This window comes from Onychostoma macrolepis, chromosome 09 (genome assembly GCF_012432095.1).
Source record: "Onychostoma macrolepis isolate SWU-2019 chromosome 09, ASM1243209v1, whole genome shotgun sequence".
Taxonomy (NCBI): domain Eukaryota; kingdom Metazoa; phylum Chordata; class Actinopteri; order Cypriniformes; family Cyprinidae; genus Onychostoma; species Onychostoma macrolepis.
In genome coordinates this window covers 2,268,496-2,281,513 of record NC_081163.1, presented here as the reverse complement: position 1 = coordinate 2,281,513, position 13,018 = coordinate 2,268,496, and the positions used below count along the sequence as shown (strand labels likewise).

Sequence of the window (13,018 nt, the reverse complement as noted above, 5' to 3'; positions counted from 1 at the left end):
AAATTATGTGAAAAATAATGCGATTTTCAAACCACCAAGCATGAGAGCATGTTCTAGTACACCCCTAAAACAAAATCAAGACTTTGTAAAAGAGCATAATAGGACCCCTTTAAGAAAAATTTTACTGTGTATGTATTAAAATATGTTACTATGTATGTATGTAAACAAAAACTTTTATTTTGGATGCGATTAATTGCGCTTAATCGTTTGACAGCACTACTAATAAATCATATAATAATATAATATTATTAATGCTAAAATAACACTGGTTCTATTCCAATATATTGTCATATTCAAATGTAGTGATATGACGATGATGTTTTGTCATGAGACAAGAAAACTATGCAAATGTATTTTATGGAATGGTTCTGTTTTACAAAGATGTGCAGATTTGTGCGTTTACCATGTGCTTCCTCCGATCAGAACCTCCCAGTAATGGCGGCCGCTGTCGATGAACACGTTCCCCGTCACGCCGTAGTTCCCCGTGCTGCCGAAGCGGTCCTGAGCGTGGCTCTTCATCGACGAGGCTTCGTCCCGCTCCACTGTCAGATTGTCATGTGACACCTTCAGCTTCCTGTGGGCCGACTTTGGGTCCAGCTTAAACGGCTGACCTGCCATTCACAAACAATCACACAGAGATTCACAGCTGATGACTTCAGGAACTTCCTGACCACGCAGGAAATCCTACAGCTCACTAAACAAAGACAAAAACTAATAAAAATAGAAAAAATTAACTAATTAATTAATTGAAATAAAGCTGAAACAAAATAAATAAAAAAATATTAGATGAAAAATATTATTAAATTATTAAATATTAGATGAACTTACATGAAAATTTGAAATGTTGCCATGACAACTGACTGAACTGAAATATGTTTAAGTTGAAGTACTAAACTTGACAAAACTAAAACTGAAATAAAAATAAATAAAAGCTAAATATTCAAAAAATCTGAAATAGATTTACTATAAGGTCAAAGACATGAAACATAAAAGACAAAAACTAAAACTATTAAAAATTTTAATTTAATTAATAAATTGAAATAAGGCTGTGAAATGAAATATTAGATGACAAATCTAAACTTAAAAATTTTAAATGAAAATTAGACATGTTACCATGGCAATTAACTTAAGAAGCTGAAATAAAATAAATAGTATATGAAAAACCTAAACTTAAAAAAAAAAAAAAATTAAAAAACGAAATTGAGAAATGTTTCCATGGCAACTAATTGAATTGAAATATGTTTAAGTTGAAGTACTAAAATTACTAAAATTGAAATAAAAAATAAATTAAAGGTCAAAGTCACTGAAAAAGTACTAAAACTATAAAAAAAAAATATTGAATTAATTGAAATGAATCTGAAATAAAATAAAATGTAGTACAAGAAGCTGAAATAATAAAATCAAATCAAATAAATATTAGACGAAAACCTAAAAGAATTAAAATGAGAAATGTTTCCATGAAAAATAATTGAATTGAAATATGTTTAATTTGAAGTACTAAAATTAATAAAAATAATAAATGTCTATAACAATAGTAATAAAACTGAAAACATAAATGAATATAAAAATGAAAATTGAATATATAAAATGAAAAGTGAATTCCTATAAAGGATATAAATCCTTCTAAAATAACTCTGGCTGTATTCCAGTGTACTGTCGTTGATCTGATGACAGAAAGGCTCACTGTTGGTCTTGAGTTTGGCCGGCGGGCTGCTGCGGCTTCCAGCCTGATTCATGGCCTTCACGATGAAGATGTACTTGGTGCCGCTCTGCAGGCCGTGAACCGTGTAGTGATTCTGCTTAATGTTGGGCACGATCATCCAGCTGTCCATCGAGTTACACAGACCTGAAACGTCACGCACATTTAAGACAATCTCTGAAACATTCTGCACATTTCTGTTGGAGATGGGCAATATATTGTCTATACAAGAAAAGCTCACCGTGACCATGTGTACAACAGTGGTATTTATCCAGCTGTTAAAAATTATGGCATGTGCCATTTTTTGAAAAGAAATATTAAAGAATTAATTTTAGTAAAAACTATTAATTCATTAATAGAAAAGTAAAATAATTTCAGACCTAAAAGCCTTGCGAAATCCTGGTGTAAAATAAAATAAAATAAAATGATTAAAACTGCCGAAAAGCTTAAAACTTAAAAAACATGAACTGAAATATGTTTTAAAATACAATTAATCAAACTAAATTAAATAAAAACACATAAAAGCTAATTCTTCATTTATCCAGCCAGGCCACAGTGTTTGGATGGATGAATAAAGCCATCCAAATGAATTGAATTAATTAACTGAAATAAAGCTGAAAAAATAAAATAAAACAATATAAAATAAAATATTTAAAAAAATCTTTTACGAAAAACCTAAGCTTAAAAATAATGAACTGAAATTTAGTTTTAAGTTGAAATACAAGCTCCACTTGCTTCTTCATGAAACTTGTTTCTGATTTTTGCAAACCAAAACTGAAAATACAGAATTGTGTTTGAATAGGCGCTAGAATTTTGACAATTTTATTTACATTATTGTTTACCGTTTTTTAATTTGTTTGTTTGTTTTTCTTTTTTGAAATATAATTTAAAAGATTTGATTTAACTCTTCTGGTGAAATCAGACATTATGATGAGTAGCAAATATTATATATAACATATATTATATTCAGTATTGTGTTAATTGCATATTTGGATTAGCTAATGTTGCTATTCCCTCCTCAGTTTAACTTTTTTTTTTTTTTGCAGAAAAATTGTGAAAAAATCAAGTTGTACATTGCAAGTAATGCAACTAAAGTTGCAAATAAAATTTCAAATAATGCGGCAAGTGGTTGATTTGGCATTCATTCTTGCAATCTGAAGATCTAATATAATTGCATTGAAATGCATGACTTGTTAGCGGTGTTTTCTGGTGCTTTGGCTCTGCCTGACACCAGCACTGAATTGTGCTTTAAGTCCACTGTGACCTGATTGACTCTGAAAGCGCTCTGCGTCTGATCTCCTCTCGGTCCTGCAGTATAATCTGCTCTAATCCACACATCTACGCTCATACTGAAGTCAAACGCACATTTTCAGGGATTTCTGGCTGGATTGTGTTTGCTTTTGTGTCGTAATACCATCCCGGCCCCTGCAGCGCTTTATAAAGTGCTGGATTCCTAATAAAATCACAGCGAGGGTTGATTCGATTTCTCGTTTTCCACATAATGACATTACACACGGATACGGTCGGCCTGTGTTTGACAGACGGTCATCTGGAGCGAGTTTCGGCTCGGTTTGTTTACTGACGACGTTAGCCTGGCTGGTGAAGATGGTATAAAACTGAAATAAAGCTAAAAACAAAAATAATAAAACAATGAGGTAAAATAAATAATAATAATGGTCAATTAAAAATAAAAAATATATATATAAAAAAAACTGAAATATGCTTTAAGTTAATCAAACTAAATCTGAAATAAAAAATGAATAAAAGTTAAAATTTTAAATGCAAATTTTACTATGAGGTCAAAGTCACTAAAAGTAAAATGAAACTACCAAAACTTAATTTAATTAATTGATTTATTGAAATAAAGTTGATAAGGCTGAAATAAATAAATAAATAAATAAATATATATACACACATATATATATATATATATATATATATATATATATATATATATATATATATATATATATATATATATATATATATATATATATATATATTTGATGAAAAACATGAACTGAAATATGTTATCAGTTTAAGTATTAAAATTAATCAAACTAAAAATGAAATAAAAATAAATAAATGTTAAATATTCATTCATCCATCCATAAAATCCTAAATAATTTTAAGTCACTAAACATAATGACAAAAACCTACTAATATTATTAAAAATCAATTTAATTAACTGAAATAAAAATAAAATACAAAAATTTGATGAAAAACATGTTGCCATAGCAGCTAACCGAACTGAAATATGTTTTCAGTTATTTCAGTTCTAAAATTTATAAAACTAACACTGAAATAAAAACAAATAACAGCTACATATGTATTCATCTATCCATAAAACCCTGAATGATGTTACTATGAGGTCAAAGTCAATTGACCTAAAATTAATTAATTGAAATAAAGCTGAAATAAAGTGCTGTCAAACGATTAATCGCGATTAATCACATCCAAAATAAATAAATTGTGTTTACATTTGTATTTATATATACATAATAAATATACACAGTACACACTCATATTTTGGATGCGATTAATCGCGATTAATTGTTTGACAGCACTAATATATATTTAGAGAGAGAAAGAGAGAGAGACTATAAAGGAGAAATATTATAAATAAATAAAAAAACTTTTATTTTGGATGCAATTAATCGTTTGACAGCACTAATATTTATTCATCTATCCATAAAACCCTAAATGATGTTACTATGAGGTCAAAGTCACTAATCATGAAGAAAAACGCATACTAAAACTATTAAAAATTAATTGAAATAAAGCTGAAATAAAAGATAAGAAAAGAAAAAGAAATATAATAAACTTTAATAAAATCATCATCTGGAGTGAGTTTGGCTCGTCCACTTACTGACGACGTTAGTCTGGCCGGTGGAGATGGTGTACTGCAGCTCGTATGAAACCACGCTGAACTCATCTTCTGATGTCCAGTGAACGGTGATGGTGTCGTAAGACGCCGTGCAGAGCTCCTCGCGGATAGTGGGAGCATTCGGAGCTGTGACAGAAAACACAACATTCAGGTCACACATATGCAGTATATACTCAAATACTGCATGCAAGAGGCCAGAAACACTCTTTCCACATGCAGACGCCAAAGCTAATGCATAGCAAATGTGCAAGTGTTGTGCATACTTACTGCAACATGTAATGTGGTGGAAATAAACAAATGTCTGTGCCATTAAACTGGATGTCATTACTAGCTACAGTAATTGTTTCTAAGATCTCACTTCATGAGCAAGAAATGCTCTTCAAACTGTTGCACCATGACAGCGTCTGACCCAAAAATGGAAAATGCACTGTAGAAGATGACAGTTTATATTAATGTTTCTCACACTTTCGCCCTCGCAGCGACACTGAAAACCTGTGCTTGTTTTGCATTATGAATTTTTTTCTTTTACTGTTTAAATGCAAAAATACAATAAAACACAGCCTCTTCCATTAATAAATGCATTGTTCTGAGCAAAATAGAAGAATTAATGAACGAACGAATAAAAAATTAATTAATGATTATAGATTAAATGAAATGTAAAACTGAACCTGAAAATAAAACCATAAAAAATATTTTCATTTCTTGATATATAATAAATGCAAACTGAAATAAAATCATATTGTTTTTAACAAAAATAATATTTGTCCTTTAAATTTAGTTTAGCTTGATGTACTAAAATACCTAAAACTAATAAAAACTATACATACACTCACACACACACACATATATATATATATATATATAGTTATTTTATATTTTCTGTTTTCATTTTCATTTTAGTTAAACTTTTAATAATTTAGTAAATCATACTACTAAAAAGTGACAAAACAACAAAATTACTAAAAGTTTAACTAAAATTAAAGGGAAAACAGAAACTATAAAAATAACAACTCAATCAAAATATTAATAAAATCAACATACATACATATATCTCAGTAGTATTTATTTTTAGATATTATTTGGTATATAATTAATTATTCATTTTTAAGATACATAATCCTGAGAAAAAGAGAAAAGATAATATATATAAATAAAGTTACTAATATATAGTAATATAATATATTTTACTAAAGAAAAACTATGCAAAACAACTAAATCATAAACAACTAATAAATAATATATATTATAATATGTATTATATTGCAAATATTCAATGTTTTACTGTTTACTCAACATAAAATAGAGCTTACACAGCTAGAATCCTTTATGTTCTTGTTTTTGCATAAAATGTTTCGTGCCTTAAAGATCAAACATATGGCAAAAATGTGGATGACGTTACTATTATTAGCATGAAGTGATTTTGTGCAGCAACAGTGAGCAGTTGGCAGAGAAATAAAGCAGACTGTGTGTTTGATGACTCCCTCAAGTCGGCCGTCTGCCGCGACGCAGAATGAAGGACCTCGCAGAGATAAAAACCAGAAAAACATATTTGCTTCACCAGGAGCTCTGACTTTAGTCCCTTCTGCTCTGAAACACTGACATCTACTTCATCTGCTTCACACATGACTCTCTGACAAGGAGATCGCCCTCAATACATTCACAACATCGCTACTCCCTTTGACTGATTTTGGCTCAGATGAACTCCATATAGACTTATATAAATGTGACTTCATGAAGTTACAGAGTTACAGTCTATGAAGAGCAAGAATTGGACACCTGGCTGTATCTTAAAATGCTTTGTCCTGTTTAAAAGAAACTGTATTGCCTTATTCTAAGGGTATCTGAGATGTTTGATGACAGCGCCACCTGATGCATCGATTTGCATTGAAAAATTCATGCATTGGCAGCTGTTGAAGTTCAGTCAAAGTGTGAAAGAGTGACCAATTCGGTTTTTGAATAATTGAATAAGTACTGCTTGCAGTCGTCGTTTTAATTGCATTCGTATTACTTATTTTCATCCAACCAGGCAGTAGATAAATAAACAACTATTATACAGTAGTGTGCAAAGGTTTGGAATAATTACAATTTTTAAATATTTTTAAAGAAGTGTCTTCTGCTCAGAAAGGCTGCATTTATTTGATCAAAGTACAGTAAAAAGTGTGAAATATTATTACAATTTAAAATAGCTTTCTATGTGAATCTATGTTAAAATGTTTTTGTTTTGTTGTTTTTTTTTTTGCAGAAACTGATACATTTTTATTTTTCAGGATTCACAGATGAATAGAAAGTTCAAAATGACACCATATATTTTAAATATTTAATAGCATTATAAATGTCTTTACTGCCATTTTTGATCAATTTAATGCATCTGATGAATAAAACTAATTTATTTGCTGACCCCAAACTTTTGAATGTTAGTGTATCACAGTTTCCACAAAAATATTGGACAAGCACAACTGTTTTCAACATTGATAATAATCAGAAACGTTTCTTGAGCATATTAGAATGGTTTCTGAAGGATCACTGAAGACTGGAGTAATGATGCTGAAAATTCAGCTTTGATCACAGAAATAAATTACATTTTAAAATATATTCACACAGAAAACAGGTGTTTTAAATTCTAATAATATTTCACAATTTTTACTGTATTTTTGATCAGATAAAAGCAGAAGAGACTTCTTTCTAAAACATTAAAAAGCATGACTGAAATAGTTCTGTTTAAGCTTTAAAGCGACATCGAGCTGCATGCTGCAAATGACTGTGTACCCAATCCACGTTCTGCACGGATCTGAAGCGGTGAACTGACCTGTAAGGTAATCCAGACCCTCCAGCATCTTCTTCTCTCTGGAGAAGTCCAGTGCGAACGCGTCGAACGTGTCGTTCAGGTTGATCTCTGGGATCAGGATCTGTGAGGACGCCGTCGCCATCGAGACCCTGTAATTATATTATCAAAATGAATAAAAACAGTCAAATGCAGACTCAGAATATTATACAAACCTGCAATAATTAAATATGTTAAATAAGACAAATATAATTCATATTAAATTCCATTTTATTAACCAATGCCCTGCCCAGATTTAAAAAGTAACATAACATTACTTTCAATAAAAAGTAACTAAGTAATGTAATTAGTTACTTTTTTTTAGGGAGTATTGCAATATTGTAATGCATTACTTTTAAAAGTGACTTTCCCCAACACTGGTTAAGAGATGCTAAGATAGCAAAGGTTCGATGTATAACTTTATGTTAAATTTGAATGAGACCTTTTTAGTTACACAGGTACTTTTTAGATTTAAAAGTACTATTGCACTAGTTTTTTTCTGTAGTTTGGCTCCAGACTGACATTACGGCTTTTGCATGTGAAGTTTGCTCACCGCTCTGAGATGCTCTTTGCAGTCTGCAGGAATCGAGCGTGATCCGTCTCTTTCAGAACCAGATCGGCTTGAGTGATGAGCGAGGACGATCTCTCCACGAACTGCTTGCAGTTAGCGATCTGTTGCGCTAGCTTTCTCAAGCGAACCACCTAGAAACAGACAAACACACGTTATGAGGATGAAAACAGGCCAGCTCTGCCAAACCAGCATCAGTAGTTTGTCTTCATAAACTTTCCTGTTCTTGTTCCCACCAAATTACTATGAAAAAAGTCAGAAGATTATCCATTTTGATATAAAACAGGGTTTCTGCAGGTTTGATGAAGGTAAGTTCAAGACTTCTTTAAGACCTTTTTAAGACCACAAAGAAAATTTAAGGAATAGATTTAAGGGAACACAATATGGTCTCTAAATGTTTAAATGTTTATGAAGACAGAAAATTTAAACTATGATTAAAATGAAAACTGAAAATTAAAATAAAATCTAAAACTACATACAAAATCATTACTTGAAATAAGATGAACTGAATTAACTGAAATAAAATAAAATGCTAAAAAAACCTAAAAACTACAGACATCATTAAAAAACAATAATAAAAATCATGCAATATAAATTAATAAGACTTTAACTAAAATTAAACTGAATACTGAAAATATATAAATAAAACTATAAAAACACGTTTTTAAATAGCTCTGCTCCCAACTGTTAGAAAATATGGAAAATATACTTTTATTGTATTGTTTTGATCACAATGCAAAAAATGAATCTCTTCCTTAGTATCTTTGTCTTATTTTCCAGTGCAAATGTCTAAAAGTTTCTTAAATCAAGACACATTTACTTGAGAGACAAAATGACATTAGATATGAAGTCCTGTTTTCTGTGAAATGGATCAAAATGAATGAACTGAGCTTCCGATTAAAAAAACAAAAAAAAAAAAATCATCAACTCAGTTCAAACTGAAATATCAGAAGGTCTGAGAAGCGAATCCTCTGGCTTTGGTAATACATAAGCGGCCTTTGACATTCACATGCGGTGAGGAAGGAAACAGAGTTTCCTCCGAGAGAAATTCTCAGAGACTTTCGGGGGTTTTTTCTCTCCTCCATTTAAGAACTCGCCATTAAAGTCAACCTGAAATCACTTTAGCAAATCATTTTAGTTGCATAATGTGAAAAGTATTTCTGAGTGAAATAGAGCAAAGAGAAAAAATATGTTATTTTATCCATCAGCAATCATGAAAGTGGGCATTGACATCATGATGATGACAAACAAAACAAAGTTTTGATAAAATATTACAAATGCAATCTTTGTTTTTGTGGAATAACCGATGAATCGTGCACAACAAGACCGGGAAAGTAGATATGATGATTATTTTTTTCAATTTTGTGTAAATTGTGAAATATTTTAATAATTTAAAACAGCTGTTTTCTATGTCAATATCTGTTCAAATGTAATTTATTTCTGTGATCAAAGCTTCATTACTGCAGTCTTCAGTGTCACATGATCTTCAGAAATCATTCTAATATGCTGATTTGCTGCTCAAGAAACATTTCTGATTATTATCAATGTTGAAAACAGTTGTGCTGCCCAATATTTTTGGGGAAACACTGATATATTTTATTTTCAGGATTCACAGATGAATAGAAAGTTCAAAAGAGCAGCATTTATTTGAAATAGAAATCTTTTGTAACGTCTTTACTGTCACTTCTGATCAATTTAATGCGCTATTGCTCAATTACCTTTCCTTCTTTGATCTTAGTGCCGATGATTTGTCTCCTCTGCTGTACGATGTTTATCAGTGTGTCACACTCTTCTGCCAGTTTGCTCTCCTGATGAGCCGCATTGTGCTGAAATAAAAAAATAAAATAAAAATCAAACAAAGCAATCAAAATGAATCATTTGGAGGCCGGTAGTGTCACATTGCATGCCTAAAATCATGTTACATCAGGTTACATGTGGTTTTATAAAACAAAAACAACAGTGATATAATTAAATATATCAATATTTTATAAAAAGTCATTATTATTATTAATAATAATCAAAATAGCTGTATAATAAAAGCAGAATAACAGCGGTCTGTCTTTAAATACTTAAACTTAAGTTAAAAAAATGTAACTTACTTTAATGATTTACTTTATTATAAACTGACTAATAAATGTCAAAATAATGCAAAAAAAAAAAATAAAAAAAATAAAATAAAAACTTAAATGGTCCTAAAACAGGCTTAATTTCTTTAAAATACAACTAAACTTATTTTATTTGAGCTATTTACCAAGGCAAACTTAAACTATATCGCCATCACATAATAAAAACAACACAAACTAAAAACTAGTAAAATTACAAAAACAGCAATATTACTAAAACAGTAACTAAAATGAAAATGAAAACTGGAAACATAAAATAAAATCTAAAACTATAAGAAAAAAAAAGGTCGTTACTTGAAATAAGATAAACATTAAGGGTGGGTTGCACAACAAGGATTGATCTTAAATCTAGATTAAATCAAGGTTTATCTAATAATTCTGTTGCAACAAACTTTAAACCTTGTTTAAAAATAAGCAGGTTTACATTTAAACCATCATTTTGATCCTGGATTTATTTTATATTTAAAATAGATTAACTTTAATCCCGTTGCTTCATAACTCAATTAGGGATTAACTTTAAATTTACAGGTGAGGAGGTTTAAATAAAATAAAGTGCACGATTGAACAAAGACAAACAGTGAGTGTGTCGCCAGGTCTCGGAGAGGTGGTTATTATGAATAAAAATGAAAATTAAAGCGCAGATTGTGAGGATCGTGGCAGCCCGTAGTAAACTTGCGTCTGCTATCGACAGTGTTGGGCTAGTTACTCAATGTAATATAATACTCATTACCAGTTACTCCTTTCAAAAGTAATATTGTTACTTTACTTATTACTTTCTGGCAACAGTAATTAGTTACACTACTAGTTACATTACTTTTTCTTCACGCCCCACAGAAGTTGTAACTGTGTATTCTTCTAGAATGATTAATTTTCCAAAAAGATGTTTTATTATAGTAATATAATAATTCCAGAGTAAAGTAATACAAAACAGTGTTCAGATCATCTTTTTTCCTGACAAAATCAATATAATGCAATATTTCCATCTGCTGAATGTCGTGAAAATTATGAAAATAAATCTAGGAATTATTTGATTGTTGGATTTTAAATCAGCGGGGTTTTATTTGTTGGATTTTAAATCAAAAGAAACTAAGCTGTTTTATGGATGGTAACTGTAATATTATTATTGAAACCTTATTAGTAATTAGTTACATTACTAGTTACTGCAAAAAGTAATATTATTAGAGTAACTAAGTAACTAGTAACTAAGTTCTGCCCAACTCTGGCTATCGAGTCCGGGATGTGAATCCGTCACTTATCTCGGTGCATCTCGGTGTAGGACAAAGAAAAGAAGACAGGGTCGCGTTTCTCACGGCCGCTCCACGAATCATGCCAGTTATTTTGTCATAAGCTATACTCCATTAATTGATACTATATTTATATTTCCAAGATTATGAAATCCGTATGTACTGCAAGTTTTCATTGCCTGCTTGATCAGCCGTTTGATCAACGGTCTCTACGTAACGTTAGCGGTTTATAAAGACGCCGGACCATTTACAAGTTTATTTAATGTTTATTAAAAGCAACTTATGTCAGAGACAGAGGATATTAACATTGTTGCGGTTTAATTACATGACGAATCCATCATGGCGGAACATTTCCATTTAGAAAAATGAATAAAAATAAAAAATTCACAAAAATTGCATTATTAAAACTTTAAAATTAAAACTGAAAATATAAAAATAGCATTTAAAACAGCAACTATAAAAAACATTTTCATTACTTGAAATAAGATAAACATTTACTGAAATTAAATACAATTAAAGTACTTTTAATTTAAATTGCTGCCAAGGCAACATTTCTCATTTTCATTTAGTTGAAATACTAAAACATCTAAAACTAAAAACAAAAATGTAACTAATAAAAATCACAAAACGCAACAAAATTAGTTTAACTTTAATAAAAGTTTGAATGAATTACGGTTACAAAAACATGTTTTCCAGCTTACAAGTGACAAATAAAAACAAAAATGTTTGCATTTTGTGATAAGTAAAACAAACACTAAAGTGAATATAATGAACGTATTTAAGTGGATGTAATCATGAAAGCAGCGCTTGCTTTACCTCCACATGTTGACACGTCTGGATCAGCTTGGCCATCAGGTTCTCCAGCTCGCTGTTCCTCTTGATCAGATTGCTGAGGTTGGAATCCAACATGTGCTGCGGAAAACAACAACAGCAGAAAAAATGCCAGTTCATATCATATCAGCACAGTTTAACTCACTGAGGAAAAACAGCAAAACTAAATCATCTACCAAATATCCTACTTCCATATTTGAGTTTGGAGAAGCTGGTGTTTTCTGCTGCGGCGTCTGAAGCGCGACTCATGCACTGATGCTCTGGTCTGTCGTTAAGCATGTCAAACATGTTGTGTCCGCGGGCCTGAGCGCTAACGCTCGTCATGGGGGAGGGAGGAAAGCGCCTGCCACGGATTTGGTATTAAAAAAAGCAGATCAAGCCCTTTTGATGAGCTCCAACCTCATTTCTGCTTAACATGACCAAACATCTGAGACCAAGAGTGAAAATGCTTTTATTTTGCATTTTGCAAGTTTAATACAAAATGTTACAGCTACAGTGATATCATCAGATGATATTATGAGTGAAAGTGAGCATGAAATGGCTTTAATGCAGGGTTATTAACATTATCTAAAACTAAAACTATATAAAATATTTTAATAGCTTACAAAAAAAAACATAAATATTAACTGCAATAAAATATTTAAAAAACTTATTTCAGCTAGCTGCCAAAGCAGCATTTCTCATTTGTTTGGTTAACATAATAAAATAACTAAAACTTAAAAAAACAGACATAAAAAAAAATCTAATTAAAAAACAACTTAAAATTAAAATGTATAAATAATAAATAAATAAATAAATAAATCTACAATATTTACAAAAACTGTAAAAACAAATAAAATAAAATA

General features: G+C 30.4%; 1 protein-coding gene across 2 annotated transcripts in view; it reads right to left on the bottom strand.

Annotated features, from left to right (window-relative positions):
- Nucleotides 1–13,018, bottom strand: part of mid1 (midline 1) — a 47,907-nt gene that overhangs the window by 7,766 nt on the left and 27,123 nt on the right. For both annotated transcript variants that reach the window (XM_058787975.1, XM_058787973.1), the window contains exons 3-9: nucleotides 12,159–12,254; nucleotides 9,694–9,801; nucleotides 7,961–8,109; nucleotides 7,393–7,520; nucleotides 4,569–4,712; nucleotides 1,685–1,846; nucleotides 404–611 (exon numbers count right to left, since the gene is read on the bottom strand). In XM_058787975.1, the coding sequence (XP_058643958.1) occupies nucleotides 404–611; nucleotides 1,685–1,846; nucleotides 4,569–4,712; nucleotides 7,393–7,520; nucleotides 7,961–8,109; nucleotides 9,694–9,801; nucleotides 12,159–12,254 (995 nt within the window). The remainder of the gene's footprint in view (nucleotides 1–403; nucleotides 612–1,684; nucleotides 1,847–4,568; nucleotides 4,713–7,392; nucleotides 7,521–7,960; nucleotides 8,110–9,693; nucleotides 9,802–12,158; nucleotides 12,255–13,018) is intronic.